Source organism: Salvia hispanica, chromosome 6, assembly GCF_029641045.1.
Source record: "Salvia hispanica isolate PSC_SH4W2 chromosome 6, Shi_PSC_v1, whole genome shotgun sequence".
Taxonomy (NCBI): Eukaryota; Viridiplantae; Streptophyta; class Magnoliopsida; order Lamiales; family Lamiaceae; genus Salvia; species Salvia hispanica.
The window spans coordinates 40,158,008-40,174,023 of record NC_142697.1 but is presented as its reverse complement, the minus strand read 5'-3'; the positions used below and the strand labels follow the sequence as shown (position 1 = coordinate 40,174,023).

At 33.0% G+C, this 16,016-nt stretch overlaps 2 protein-coding genes across 2 annotated transcripts; both read left to right on the top strand.

The window, feature by feature from the left end:
* The first annotated feature begins 4,940 nt into the window (after positions 1-4,940).
* On the top strand, positions 4,941-9,453 carry LOC125204284 (putative methyltransferase PMT26). The gene is made up of 9 exons (XM_048102889.2): positions 4,941-5,097; positions 5,698-6,723; positions 6,806-6,955; positions 7,292-7,562; positions 7,646-7,756; positions 7,844-8,018; positions 8,167-8,439; positions 8,661-8,855; positions 8,941-9,453. Exons 2-9 carry the CDS (start codon positions 5,752-5,754, stop codon positions 9,170-9,172), a joined length of 2,379 nt encoding a protein of 792 aa, XP_047958846.2. The 5' UTR covers positions 4,941-5,097; positions 5,698-5,751; the 3' UTR covers positions 9,173-9,453.
* Positions 9,454-12,657: 3,204 nt separating this feature from the next.
* NF-YB7 (nuclear factor Y, subunit B7) lies at positions 12,658-13,587 on the top strand. Its single transcript, XM_048107273.2, has one exon. It carries the CDS (start codon positions 12,658-12,660, stop codon positions 13,402-13,404), a length of 747 nt encoding a protein of 248 aa, XP_047963230.1. The 3' UTR covers positions 13,405-13,587.
* The last annotated feature ends 2,429 nt before the right edge of the window (positions 13,588-16,016 follow it).

Below are 16,016 nucleotides of genomic sequence, written 5' to 3'. Positions count from 1 at the left end.
GGGTTAAGTGAGAGTCTATTACATTCAACAAGTAGTATTTTAAAAAAATATTCTAAACTATACAAATAAATAAAAAAAGAAGATTTGAAAGAAAAAAAATTGGTTTCGGCTCGCGGTATCGGGTGCGGGATACCCGACTCACTGCGGGACGGGTATCGGGACATAGTTTTCGGCCAAAATCGGGTGTGGGTACCCGAGTCGTCGGGTGCGGTACCCGCGGGTACCCGTTTCAACACCCCTGATTCATCTGATTGAAAATATGTTATTTTTAAATTACATTTATTAAAAATTAACATATTTTAATGATTTGAAAAAATATAGTACTCCCAAGATACATAATACTAATATTATTAAATAAATTATTATTGCCGTTAAATTAAAATTCGATAAATATATAAATAAAATAAATAAATAATCCATGTAGTCAACCACACCAGATAAACAATCATACGGAGTAACATGACAAAAGAATATTTCTAATAATATTTTTATTTTAATTAAAAAGGTGATGAGAAAACTGAAAAATATGTTGATGGACTTGGGCCCGCAGTATTGCTAAATTTTGTAAAGTCGGTGCAACTCGTATCTATAATTAGGCCGTGGAGACAAAATGGCGCTATTAAAACGGATCTAGTATTACCGACACGCGTTTCGGTATCAGTCCAGCTAATGCTTTTAAATTTATTTACATGAATCTTCCAATTATTATTCTCAACTTATTTTTGGCTTCATCTTTTAAATTTGACAAACAGTCCTTTCACATTCACACATTGTTAATTTGTCATGAACACTCTTTTTAGACCTAACGTGAAATACAAAAATAAGTGTTGTACTAATTTTTATTTGTTTCCATTAGGATCATACGGTTCATACCATATTTTAATTCATAGGTGTTATATTTCTTGATTGAGAATTTAAAGAGTAGTTTTGATATTATCAATAAGATACACATTTTGCACATGAATCAAATTAATATACTATGACAAGTTTTATTGGAGCGATTACAATAACAAGTACTAATTTGATTTTGCAGATTATCAAATTCTCAATTACGCAACACATTTTAATTTAAGGCGCTCCATACCATATCGGAAAGTCTACGTTCTCAATTCTTAATAAAACACCCACAGAGGTAAGATCTTAGCCCACATGGCAACTGAAAAATATGGGTTCAATTTTTTTTGCATAGTGTGTCATTCTTGGATTTTAACAATGCAATTTTATATTTTTAATGAATTTTATATTTTAATTAAATCATGAATTTAATTTAATAAGAATATCTTACTAATCGTGTGACACACTTTACATCATATGCTTAGTCATCGCTTTCTTACCAATTAATTGATTCATCACCTCTACCATCTTAACGTCCCAATATATATTTATCATAGTACAGTAGTATTTATTATTGGTAGTTATGAAGGCTTCGTATTAGTAGTCTAATAAAGTCACAGCACTTATATTCCGCATCTAATTGATGAATTCGGCATATTTGTTTTATTTCTTAAAAAAAAAAAAAAAAAAACTCCGTACTAGTAATAAACATCTAATATTACGAGCCGGCATCGCTACATTACAATTGGCATCAAATTAATTATATGTTCTACTATATATTACTAGTATTTTGACTAGCAATAGTTGAATATTCAGTAAGACATGGATGGTAGTTGCTAAGTCAATTTGGTAAGAATACAATTAATATGTGAGCTTTAATCCTTTGTCAATAAAGAGATATATAATCATCTATACGGCTGCAATTGAGTGGTTAGTTAACGAGCAGTTTTTTCTTATAAAATTTTGCAATTGAGTGGTTAGTTAACGAGCAGTTTTTTCTTATAAATTTTTTCATGAATTAAACTTTGATTCTCTATTGATAAAAATAAAGTAAGATAGATGATGAAATAAAGTAAAATTAATTTTTTTTTTTAAATGACTCAACTTAATTAAGATATCTCAAAAAATAATACTACGACTTAATTTAGTTGAGATGGGAGGGGAAGAGAGTATTTTCAAAAGATAACTATAAAAAATAATTTGCAAACGCATACTTAATCTATTGCACAATTTTCGGGTTTCATATCCCGAAAAATCATACAATCGAAATGAATTTGACGCGTAATAATCGAGCTATACATATATTTTCCGCTAATTCTTTTTTGGGTTGAGTTGACCACTTCGTTAATTGCAGTAAATAAATTAATGGTAATTATCCTCGTAAAAAAATTGTATTTTTATGGAGTTGACCCCACCTCGTTAATTGCAGTAATTAAATTAATGGAACTTGGTGGAGGACATTAAGGTGGGAGTGAAGTTATCTCGTTGATAGCACATGCTTCAAACCTCGGGGCCCCATTTTCTCATGTGCGGTATTACTTGTTTTTCTATTTTTGTTTTCCGATTTAATTGCTTTCCATTTTACTATAGCTAATATATCATTTTTATTGGATCACAATTCAATGCTGTATTAATGCAGAGTTAATCTTAATTTCGAGATAGATGGAGCATTATTAATAGGTAGATATACGAGGGAATAGTGGGTTAGAATGAATGTCATTTCATAATTGATGTCATTATATTTGTACAAATCATTAATTATTAATCATAATTGTAAGCGGAAGTAAAAAAATAGTAGTCCTTAAATTTTAGTATACGTATGTGTATGATTCTGATAATCTGATTCCATGCATTTACCTATCACGAGGGACAGGAATTCCATTTCATTTAAAGTTAATTTAATTATGAATGAATTTATCATTTTTATAAAATGTATACCTCCATAAACGTTTAATTTTGTACTGTCTCATTATAATATTATTATTAGGAGTCGTATATGATTAATTTATAATATTTTTAATAAATCTTTTTTATATTCAACAAGCACACTAGTACATTATCATAAATTCTTATGAAGTAGGAGTAGTAGTAAAAGTTGTCTATACTATTTTAGTTATAAAAAAACCTACCCCTCCACCACTTAAAAAAGATCATGAAGTATGGTGCGCAGCCATCAAAATTCAACCCTAAAAAAACCGAAAAAAATATCAGTTCCACACAACCTGCAAATGAAAAGTTTTGTTTCATAACAACATTTTCTTACAGCATGGTATTTTTTCCGTTCCACATTTTGCTTTTGTTGATTTACTGAATTATTGTCCTACACTTTAAATAAAACCATATATGTTTTTTATATTTATTGTAAGGCTTCAATGTACTTCGAATATATGTATGCTTAGTCTGATGGGAGAAAAGTCGAAGTAGAGTCTTATAATTATTATATTTGTCTAGTTTTCATGAAAAATCATTATTTAAGGAAAAAGTTACTCATTTGATAAAGTATTATATATCTATTCCCATTTAAAAGAGTATATTTTTCTCTTTGTAACTGAGAAATCTTTTAACCACCATATTTGTCTTCTTTTAATGAAAAATCATTGGAAAAATATTTGAAAAAGTATTAAATATTTCTACTACTATTTTTTTATTTTAAAATTTAATTTATCTTTCTATATGGAGTACATTGTTTCTTTAAAAATTTTTCTTTTTGGAAAGGTATATTTTTCTTTTCAAGAAGTAGACGAGTATACCTTTCCAATATTCCTTACTCACTTAGAGATGCTCTTGTGAGTTACTCCTTATTGTTTATGATTTTCAGGTAAAACATTCTTCAATCCACCAATCTCAATTGAGTCATATTACTACTCCATCCAAATTATCAATATTTCGAGTTTTGCTCACAAATGACACACGCTGAGAATTAGGAGCGAACATTCCGATTTCACATCATATTTTTGTCCAGCATTATCTGAAATTCAAATTTATTATGAAAAATGAATACGAATATTTGCTCCGAATTGTCCGAAAAATCCCAAATTCGAACCATGGAATCCAATTCAATCCAAAAAATCCCAAATTACATAAAATTCAATACCAAAAATCCAATACCAAAATCCTAAAATCTACCAAACATCATAAGAATTATCCAACAGAAAACTTTTATACAATATTTGTTACGTTTATAATTAATTTTATTTATATATAGATATTTTTTGGATTACTTTGAACTTTAAAATATCAGATTTGATTCGAACATTTAAAATTTATAAGATCCGAATCGAGCATCCAAATCCAAACCAAATTTCGAATTGCAGTTTGTTAAGATTGAATTTTCGGATTTTAAACCATATATATCTTCAATTTAGTATGCATGGCTAAAATATAGAATGAAAAAATATGAAATATTTAACTAAAAAATAATAAATTAATAAAATATTCCCCATATCTAGATATCTTCAAGGTAGACCACGTTCTCCAGCCTTACGAATTAAAACTAGTTTAGTGGACTACCAACTAATAACATGACCTATTTAGTATAGTATTTATTCTGTTATATTTCTATTGTCAGCTCTTAGTCTCTGACTTTCATTATACAGAATAATTCAACAATTTGAGAAAATATTGAAACGAAGATCCAGACTTCTATTTATTTTCAGTTGTTATTTACATCATTACCACCATAAATTCCATTATAATGTTTAATTATATTGCATAAATTTAAATTACCATATTTTGATATTATTATTATTATTATATGCAATAAAAAAATTGACCTTAGGTTGACGAGAGTTTTACTCCATTCATTTTGGTAAAAATGGTAAAACCGTCGTCGGTGAGAAATCCCCACACCAACTGTATGACAGATTATCACGGCATTCTTGTGGATTTCTCTTCGGCTCCTTATCTCTTTCCATCCCAAATTCATCCGCTGTAAATCCCCATTTCACAAAAGGTAAAAATCAAGTCGCAAAAATGTACTGCGCTGCGGAAAATTCGATCCAATCTGCAGACATCAATCGTTAAAATATACTGCACCGGCATAACAATACATCTTTTTTTTTTAAAAAAAAGAAAAATTCGAAGCCTTTTCTTTCAGCGTGAATATTATATATACACACAGTCATACGCGCTTCATTCTCACACTGCAAGCCTCATCCTCGAGAGCAGCATTTAGTCCTACTCACCGACACTTTGTGTATGGGCCAATGACTACAGTTGATGCTGTCTTTCTTGCAGATCTGTGTTGAGGATTTTGAGATAGAGGTACGTGAACACATCCAGCTGATTTTTCTGCTGTTCGTTTAGTTTTGAGATGGAATTGTTGTTTGAGTTGTGTTTTTGGATCAGATCTCTGTTCTTTCCTCATTGTTGCTGTGTTACATCTTGATGTATGTCGTAGATCTAGGCTGTTGAATTTCGTTTTTTTTTATTTTAGGTATGATTTTTTGTGATTTCGTGGGATTAAGGAATGTGGAGAATTTTGTTGCGAGATCTTTTAGATGTGTATCGAGTTGGGCGGAAATGCGACCTGATTTGAAATGAGTTAGTTTTTTTGATACGTTATTTGTTCTGATCCGGTGGATTTCTGGATTTGATTGCGTATTGAATTCCTATGTATAGATTTGTTGCTATTAATGGCTGTTGTGTGTTACTCTTTTTGAAATCATATTCAGCTGTTGAGCGGTTGTGTTTTACTGAGTCATATATGATTGTTTATGCTAAAGATGAATTAGTTCTGTGTGACCACTATTTTGTGTGTTAACGTGTGCTTCCTTGCTTGTACCTTGGTCTATCTTGTTGAAGTTCAATGTTATTTTGATTGAATGCTATTTAGGCCGGATCTCATTGTTTGCTTGTGTTTAGGTGTGCTATAACAAATAAGTGTCGGGATTGATTACTTCGATTGAAGTTGGAGCGATGGCTTTAGGGAAATACTCTAGAGTTGATGCTAGGAAATCGTCATCGGGCTATTGTTCCACAGTCACGATTGTGGTTTTTGTAGCCCTATGTCTAGTTGGGGTATGGATGATGACGTCTACCTCTGTAGTTCCTGGCCAGACTACTGATGTTTCACAGGAGAACAAAAATGAGGAGAGAACACCTGTAACTGAGATCAGTACTGAGAACAAAAACGATGAGGCCAACAATGAGGAGACCAACACTGATAATACTCCAACTGATGAGGGAAAACAAAAGCAGTTTGAGGATAACCCTGGGGATTTGCCCGAGGATGCAACCAAAGGAGATGCAAATGCAAATCAGGCGGAGAAAAATGATGTTCCTGAGGAGACAGCAAAAACCGAAGAGGAAAAGCCGGAAGAGAAGTCAGGGGATGAAAAGAAAGATGACAGAGATGACTCGGAAGATGGTGAGAAAAATAAAGTTGAAGTGAATCAAGATTCGGAAGCTGGAGAGAATAAAGAAACTAATTTAGATAATGAGCAGACGCCTGAAGGAGACTCAGGTAAAACAGATGGAGAAAAAGAAGATGGCCAGACAGAGGAGAAGGCGGACAAAGAGAACTCCACTGAGAAAAAGGACAATTCCAGTGAAGTGTTTCCATCTGGGGCCCAGTCAGAGCTGACAGATGAATCAACAACTCAAAATGGATCATTTCCAACTCAGGCCACAGAGTCGAAAAATGAGAAAGAGGCTCAAAAGTCATCTGGTTCTGAAAATCAAAGTCAATACAGTTGGAAGCTTTGTAGCACAACTGCTGGGCCAGATTACATCCCGTGCCTTGATAACTTGGTGGCAATAAAGAAACTTCCATCAACTAAGCACTATGAACACAGAGAGAGACATTGTCCTGAAAATCCGCCTACCTGCCTTGTTCCCCTACCTGAAGGATATCAACGTTCAATAGAGTGGCCTAGAAGTCGGGAAAAGGTACTGCATTTTGTTGAAAATGTGTTTTTCATTTAATTATTGCTTTTCGTATTTACTAATTGACTGATGTCCCCTTTCCCAGATTTGGTACCATAATGTTCCCCACAGCAAACTTGCAGAAGTTAAAGGACACCAAAATTGGGTTAAAGTTAGTGGTGAATACCTAACCTTCCCTGGTGGTGGTACCCAGTTTAAGCATGGTGCTCTTCACTACATTGACTTTATACAACAGGTAATATGTCGCATGTGATTGATTATATCAGACTGGTGTGCATATCCCCTTTTTGTCTTCTACTTAGGTCGTTTTATACTTCGTACATTTGGATGTGTATACTTCGTACATTTGGATGTGTGAGTCAACTTTGATATTACCATGGCACCATAAATGATCTTAAAAAGTCAAATTATTTTCAAGCTCGATTTGGTTTTGGTAATATTATAATCTTTTCATTCTTTGCCTAATTTCTTTGTTGCTAATATTTTAGACCATCTGTTTACACATTAGTTGCTATGGCATACTAGTTGCTAACTTTCAGTATTAACTTACTCCATATCATATATTATGCAGTCTGTGCCTGACATTGCCTGGGGGAAGCGATCCCGAGTAGTTCTGGATGTTGGCTGCGGAGTTGCTAGCTTTGGGGGTTTCCTCTTTGATAGGGATGTCCTGACCATGTCATTGGCCCCAAAAGATGAGCATGAGGCTCAGACTCAGTTTGCACTTGAAAGAGGAATTCCAGCAATATCTGCTGTCATGGGTACCGTGAGGCTTCCATATCCTGGAAGAGTTTTTGATATCGTCCATTGTGCACGTTGCCGGGTGCCTTGGCACATTGAAGGTACTTAATTTACTACATTTGTTTAGATACCTTTTGGTGGCTTTCAAGATTTACTGACATACTATGATCATTATAAAATTTAGGTGGGAAACTTCTCTTGGAACTGAATCGATTACTACGACCTGGTGGTTTCTTCGTTTGGTCTGCCACACCCATTTACCAAAAATTGGATGAAGATGTTGAGATTTGGGAAGGTATATATTATTTTCTTTGCGTCAACATAACGCTAAAACATATCTTTGATTATTAACAAGTTAGCACATTCCTGGCAACATTGACAGCCATGAAGAAACTGACTAAAGCTATGTGCTGGGAAGTTGTTTCAATAACCAAGGACAGAGTAAATGGAGTAGGAATTGCGGTATATCGCAAACCTATGACAAATGAGTGCTATAAACAAAGGTCAAAGAGTGATCCTCCATTATGTCAAGACTCTGATGATCCCAATGCTGCCTGGTATGATTTTGTTTATCAGAACAGAAGCGGTCCTGCTCCTTTTATTATGATAACAAGATTATACACTGTTTGCTGAAATTCAGAGGTACTAGTAGCATAACTAGATATCTGTTTATATATTGATCTTTTATGTTGATGATATAATCAGGAATGTGCCTCTTCAAGCATGCATGCACAAAATACCTGTTGCTTCTACAGAACGTGGCTCTCAATGGCCAGAAGAATGGCCCGCGAGGGTGCAGAAAGCGCCTTACTGGTTGTCAAGTTCGGAGGTTGGAGTTTATGGTAAACCAGCTCCAGAAGATTTTGTGTCAGATTACGAACACTGGAAACGTGTTGTAAAGAACTCATATCTCCAAGGACTTGGAATAGACTGGTCAAATGTGAGGAATGTCATGGATATGCGAGCAGTCTATGGAGGGTAAGCAAGGGAAAAAGAATTGACTCTATTATTATTTTCTTTATGAGATTTGCAGTTTTCCTTCTCTAATTTACTTTTCAATCTGCAAACAAATCCCTCAATCCAATTTTTTTAGTTTAAAGGGATCAACTGTTCTCTTGATTGCCTGAACACAAATCTTGCTTTTCATTGCTTTGCTATATTCTCTTCTAAAACTACTCTTTAACATATACCCTTTGCAGATTGGCAGCTGCTTTGAGAGAGTTGAATATTTGGGTAATGAATGTGGTCAATATAGATGCTCCGGATACACTTCCTGTCATTTACGAACGCGGCCTATTTGGAATTTATCATGACTGGTGTGAATCGTTCAGTACCTACCCACGCTCTTATGATCTTCTCCATGCTGACCACCTCTTCTCCAAGATTAAAAAGAAGTGCGTATGCTGTATCATTGCTTTGACATGTGAGCTACTGTTTTATGCTTGATGTTCTAAATCTTGTGGATTGTTGTCTCAACAGGTGTAATTTCATGGCCTTAGTGGCGGAAGTAGATCGTATTTTGAGACCCGAAGGAAAGATCATCATCCGGGACAGTGTGGATATCATCAATGAGCTTGAGGCCATATTCAAATCTATGCAGTGGGATATTCGCATGACCTATTCTAAGGACAAGGAAGGATTGCTCTGCGCTAAGAAATCTATGTGGCGACCTACTGAGGAAGAGAAGTTAACATACGCCCTTGCAGCATAAGCCCATGCTTGGTCTTGATGCCAGTGCCACAGAGGTTAGGTATTTTTCGTTATTGTCGGCACTGCTACTTGTGTATTTTTCTGCCTTGGCTTAAATAGCATATTTTTAGTTGTGTAGTTGGGTGATTTTTAGAAGTTTTGTCCAAGATCTATTGTATTATTGGTGGCCATGAAGGGCAATCAACACACACACACACACCCCCTCCCCCCTATTTGTAAGGCCCATTGCTTCATTAGACTGCAAATCATACTATTATCATTTAATGCAATTATTCTTCTATATCTTGTGATTTTCGATTTTTGTAATTGTGTGGTGATTCAGGTTCCTCTGATTTTGTTTTTCCACGAGCATGTCCAACTAATTTGAAAAATTAATGTAACTATTGCTCGTCTTTCATGAGCATATTGATGCTTCAACAAAAAGAATAAAACTGGACATAAAAGGCTTTCTGGAAAGATATACTCCTACAAAACTATTTTTAGTGAAGATTTGCCATGTATTCACGAAAATATGCTTCAAGGGGTAATTGCAATGTAATGTATACTTTAAAATTTTCTTTTAATTCCAAATATTATGTTATCAAGGAAAATTGATAATGCTTGATTCAGAATATTTTTCCGGTTCTATACACATATTTGGAAAAAAAGATAGTGTGACATGATGGTGATTAAAGTGATCGATTATTAACTCATCATTTAATTGCTAACTACAACTAATTTAAGACTATAGGATTTTAGAAAATGTGTGGTCTACAATTTGTCACGTGTAATTTTTATTTTTATAAACTAAAATAAAAAAAGATAAAAAAAACTCCAAATTAGGGTTTTGGATGAAAATGTCAATAATAGTGTTTCAAAAATATCAACACAATGCTTTGAGAATGTCAACACAATGCTTTAAGAATGTTAATCAATTGCTTATATTGACATTCTACATGTATTATATTGACATATTTTATATAGTATGTTGACATTTTTGCTGTACGAAAAAATTAAAAATTTTCAATTTTTTTTTCAAATTTTGACGTCGGAACATATGCATGTAGGATATCGTTGGAATCCTTATGAAATTATCTTTAATTTGATATATGTTATATGAATTTAAAGTTTTGGGATTTCTTTAAAAGTTAGTTATAACTAAACATATAGTTAATAGACATTAATACCCCTATTGATATTTTTTGGAATTAATCCTATGGCCTTATTGACGTTTTTCGTTGATCGTATTGACATTTAGGGATTAATGATCTAGGACCTTAATTTGAATATCTAATGGCTATTATTTAGTTGTAGTTAGCAATTAAGTTATGAGTTAGCAATATAACACTCCCCAAGTAGGAGTAGTATATTTTTTTATATCTACGTCTCTTTTTTAAGTTTAGCAACATATTTTGAACGGGCAAATGACCTGTAAAGTCATGAACTTTTAAAATAGTTTGATTTTTTTCGTGAATTTTAAATGTTGTTGAAAAGTTATAAACTTTATCGAACTATGTAAATTTCTCATCCAACCTGATCGGATAGATTTCTAACACAAACTTATCCTACATGGCAAGCCGGAGACGTGACTTGAAAAAACTCCACTAATTCTGATTGTTTTTCTATCTTTGCAATCTAGAACTTATCACAAACATACAAGTGACACAAATGAAAACATACAAATCGAATTCCACAAATCGATTTCAGTGTAAAAATAGCATTAATTCCACAATTCGAATTGAACCCTAAATTTGTCATTTGCCAAATCACGCCTCCAGCGAGCTGCGTAAGATAAGTTTGTGTCGGAAATCTATCGCGTTGGCACGGGTAAAGTTCATGACTTTTCATGCAATATTTAAAATTGACGGAAAAAATCAAATTATTTTAAAATTTCAAGACTTTATAGGCAATTTGCTATATTTTGAAATGTCACATTATTTGCCATTTAGATTCCAACAAAAAAGACTAAATATCAATCATATTACACAAAAGTTACCGGAGCAAATGGGTTGAGTTCTTAGACTCCTAGGTGAAAAAAGCTCCATAGAACACTCGATCTAATTATACCAAGAAACATATTGACGGGCACCAAGCATATCAAGTGCGGCCAGAGTTAGCATTGCATGCACAATAAACATGATATGAATTTAGTTAAATTCATATTTAATCCGCTAAGTCTTGGATGAAGCCGATCCATCTGATAATAGGATAGACTTGCATGAAGCTAGTATCCGGCGGGCAAGTTCATACCACACATACACAGATTTGTACTAAGATTTCATTAATGATTTGCATATTTTACACATATAGAGATTTGTACTAAGATTTTATAAATGAATTGCATAGTTTACACATATAGTCTTTATGGAAGTAGACATAATGCTAACACAAGAGATAAATACAACAACAAAGAGAGTGTACATAATACTAACACAATACTTTGAGGACATACCTCTCTAAATACCGAGGACACACCTTTTAGCTAAATGAGTACACACCCCTCAAATTCTAGCTCTTTTACTCTTTAACTCTCACTAAAAAACTTGTCTTTTAAGGATGCAAAAATTGAAACACAATTACTTGCATTGAAAATTTTTTAATAACAACAATTAAAGACAAAAAATGAAAATGTTCCTAAATTATGCACGAATAACTTAATCTTTTATTTTTTAGGACGCTTTTATTTGTGCCCTATAACTTTAATTGGGACACGAACTATAAAGACACTTGTTAAAATCGTTAGATGTATATTTAGAAATATAAATTAGCATCTTTAATCACATTAAAAATATCCTTAACGAGTTTTTTTTCCATCTGGTGTCTTGTATATTACACAAGATGAGTTTAGTACCTATTTATACATGCTAAAGTCGGTTTACTTGGCCGACATAGTGTAGCTAGTTTGTTCTAGACTTCTAGTTGGTTCCTAAACTAATATAATAATCTAAGTTACATGGCTATCATTTAATCTTCTCGAACCTCCATCCCTGTCGTTATATTTAATTACTAATTAACTTGATCTCATCTTTTCTAGATTATTCTCCAAAGTCGGTGGAGTTAATCTCAATAATTATTTCTTATAATTTTATAATACTCACTAGTTTTACTTTTACTTTTATTCTTTCTTATTCTTTCTTAAAGTGTTTATTTTTTAGTTTACTCAAGTATAAAAATCCAACATAATGGTCAAGTGAACTTTGAGATGCTTTGGAGTGATAAACATAGACTTCAACAAATCCATAAAACCATCATCCTCCCCAAAAGAACAATTTATATGTAAAAATTTATAATATAATCAAAATAAAAGGCTCATGTGTAGGAATGGGAGAGAGTTATAGCCACCAAACTAATATTAGAAATCACAAAACATCCTTTCCTATGCATACGCCTATTCCCATGCAGTCATCACCCTCTTAACAAATTCCATGTAATCAAACTAACCTTTTTTCCATTTCCAATTAATTCTAAAAAAAGAGAGAAAATCCCATCACCATTCTCTCAAAGACCATGAAGAGAGATAGAGATGATTTTGAAGATGATGAGAAGCCTCAAATTGGGTCAAGTAGTAGAACCCCCTATACAATTAGTCCTGACACTACCACATCATCATACCCTAAATCAACCACCAATCAAAATCCCTACGCTTCGAAAAACAACAACAACAACAACAATAACAAAGAGCAGGACCGTTTCCTCCCCATAGCGAATGTGGGGAGGATCATGAAGAAGGTGATCCCGGGCAATGGGAAGATCTCCAAGGACGCTAAGGAGACGGTCCAAGAGTGTGTGTCGGAATTCATCAGCTTCGTCACGGGAGAGGCCTCCGACAAATGCCAACGAGAGAAGCGGAAGACGATCAATGGGGACGACATCCTTTGGGCCATCACAACCCTAGGCTTCGAAGATTATGTGAATCCACTCAAGATATATTTGGCAAAGTATAGAGATATTGAAGGGGAGAAACTCAACGTACCAAAGCAACAACCTCTTGAACAACAACAACAACAGCAACAACAGCAACAACAGCAGCAGCAGCAGCAGCAACAACAACAACAACAACAACAACAACAACAACGCATGCATCACGACCAAAACTCACCAAATATTCCATACAATAGTGTGTATTCCACCGCGAATCTCATCACGCAGCCACCCTTCGTCTCGGGTGATCCGCCCTTTCCCTTGCCTTTCTCTCAGAGCTCTATTCAGACAGGGTCGTTGCCTCAGCATGATCATGTTGAAGATCATTGGTAAATCGATTTTTTTTTAATTTTTTTTAAATGTTTGATTTTTTTTCTCTCATTGATTTGGAGTGAGGAGAAAAGTTTTGATTGTATATGGTATATAGAGTGCAATAGTTGATTTAGAAAATTATAGAAACCAATTTATTTGGAGTTACCAACTCTTTTTAGTAGTGTCTGATTTTTTAAAAAATTATTTCGATTGTTAAGGAAAGCCCAATGCAAGGTAGAGGTGAGTAAGAAGAAATATTTGGTTGAATTTAGGCTCATTGGCCCAAAAATATAGTACTCCATCTCCCAACTTCTATAACCTATATGGTTAATTAAGATAAACATGAAATACATAAATTAATTAAAGAAGCAAAGATGTTCTTAAGATTTTATGGTTAATTTCATGGGTGGGAAGGTAAAACCCTGGTCTTAATTCTTGAAAACTATTCATGATCAACATGAAATTCTCTCATATTTTAAGATTTGATATGCTAAGATCTCCTGAAAATTAAGAAGGAAAGAATAAAAGAATGCACACATTTTGCAGTGTTTTTTAATCAACTTGAACTTTCTGATAATATTTATATATGTTAATTATTTTCAATCTTCTTTCTATTCTGTTTTCTTTCTTCATTTGAAGGTAACACACTTTCTTTTTCCAACAAAGATCACTTAGTTATTTCATAAATAGTTAAAATATTTAATTACTTTATCTTTCTTTATTTTATTCATATTTCCTATTTTAAAAAATCCAACAATTTTTTCTCTATCTACTTAAACTCTTTAAAATAAGAGGACATAAAATATTGTGCTTCCTAAGAAAGAGTAATCTTCAAGGTAGTTGAGTCGTAGTATTTCTTTACAAATCGTCCTGAGGTAGTTGAGTCATACTCCCTCTGTCCCTTAAATTTTGTCATATTTTTCTATTTCCGTCCGTCTCACAAAATTTGTCACAGTTCACTTTTTACCATTTTTGATAGTGAACCCCATATTCCATTAATTCATTCAAACTCACATTTGATTAGTATAAAGCTAATATAAAAGTAGGACTCACTCTCTATTAACTTTTTCAACTCACATTCTATTACATTTCTTAAAATTTGTGCCCGGTCAAAGTGTGATAAAATTTAAGGAACGGAGGGAGTAGTATTTTTTGGATCATCTCAAGGTAGTCGAGCCATTTTTATTTTTTGACAAATAATTTTATTTTCTTTTTCTCTCTTCTATTCTATTTACTCTCTATTCTATTTACTCTCATATTTTATCCGTCTTAACCTTAACATTATTTTCTTACATCTCTTGTTCAAAAAGAGAAAAACACTTCAATTTTCTTGGATACAAAAGATTTTTACCGTGTCAAGTGGCTCAAATATTTAATGTTCAATTTTTTTTACACAAATTAAGGGATAATTATCCGGAAATGCAGAAACTACTCTGACCAAATTTCAAAGGGATATTTTTCCGTAAATGCAGAAACTACTGTTGACCAAATTTTTATTAATAACCAACTCAAAAATCTTTAAAGAATAGATGAACTCTATAAATAGTGAAATTTGACTCTATGCACTAGTCAATATTCAATAACTCTATAGCCAATTCTACAGAATCTTGAAAACCACCATAAAATGAATTAATTGTCCCAAAAAATTGACTTTTAGTTGCGGATGAGAATTGAGGTGCGGACTCCATTAGTCCATTTATACAAATTGACTAGTAATACTACTATTAATGATCGATACCAAATTAAATTGGTACTACTATCCAACCCACATATATATTTACCTCAGAGTTCTAATACATCAATTCAAATGGGACCTAACTGAAGTTGATAAACACTAGTCTATTTAAATAGTTTGTTGATAAAATGGTCACATGATTTCATCTGTCCTGTTTTAGCCATGTTAGGCAAAAATAATGGGATACGCTTTGCTTTTAGGCGACTTAAAAGCAACGACTTTACTTACTTTTTGCTATCTTTATGCAACATTAGGAAATCAAAATCGCACTTTAGAAAGTTTAGTAAAATTCTTGTATGGTTGGATTGCACCCCTCTATTTAAAATTTGAATGGTAATTTATAAAAAAAATACACTCTATCCCATTAAAAACAAAATGTTTTCTTTTTTGGGTTATCTCATTAAAAATGAAATATTTCCTAAAATGAAACAATATCTGTCTTACTTTATTCTTTTCTTATTAACTCACAAAACAAGTAGTACTACATAAAATCTCGTGCCAAAAAACAAATGTTTCATTTATAATGGGACCAGGGACGGATCTAATGTGCAATTAGGAGGGGCAAATGCCCTCCCTCAAAATTTCATATCTATGTATAAATTCTATTGTAGAAAAAAATTAATATTAGTTTCTTCTTTAAATGCCCCTCCTCAAGCACTTCAAATATCCCCACATGTATTTTTGCCCCTTCTATGATCATTTTCTAGATCCGTCCCTGAATGGGACGGAGGGAGTATATAACACATATGTGTAATGCATTTCATGATATAGATGAGTAATTGACATAAGGTGTTGAGAAGAAGAGAAGCATTAAAGCATGTTGAGAAGAGGAGAAACATTAAGGAATATTTGAGTCCCAAGATTAGAATAATAAATCATGCCTTGTTCCTATGTTAGT

What these genes read in the sequence shown, in the direction of transcription:
- LOC125204284 (XM_048102889.2), top strand. Translation starts at nt 5,752, where the DNA reads ATGGCTTTAGGGAAATACTCTAGAGTTGATGCTAGGAAATCGTCATCG. An exon ending in GGTGCCTTGGCACATTGAAG is followed by an intron (nt 7,563 to 7,645) that starts GTACTTAATTTA and finishes TATAAAATTTAG; the next exon opens with GTGGGAAACTTCTCTTGGAA. An exon ending in ATGCGAGCAGTCTATGGAGG is followed by an intron (nt 8,440 to 8,660) that starts GTAAGCAAGGGA and finishes TACCCTTTGCAG; the next exon opens with ATTGGCAGCTGCTTTGAGAG.
- NF-YB7 (XM_048107273.2), top strand. Translation starts at nt 12,658, where the DNA reads ATGAAGAGAGATAGAGATGATTTTGAAGATGATGAGAAGCCTCAAATT.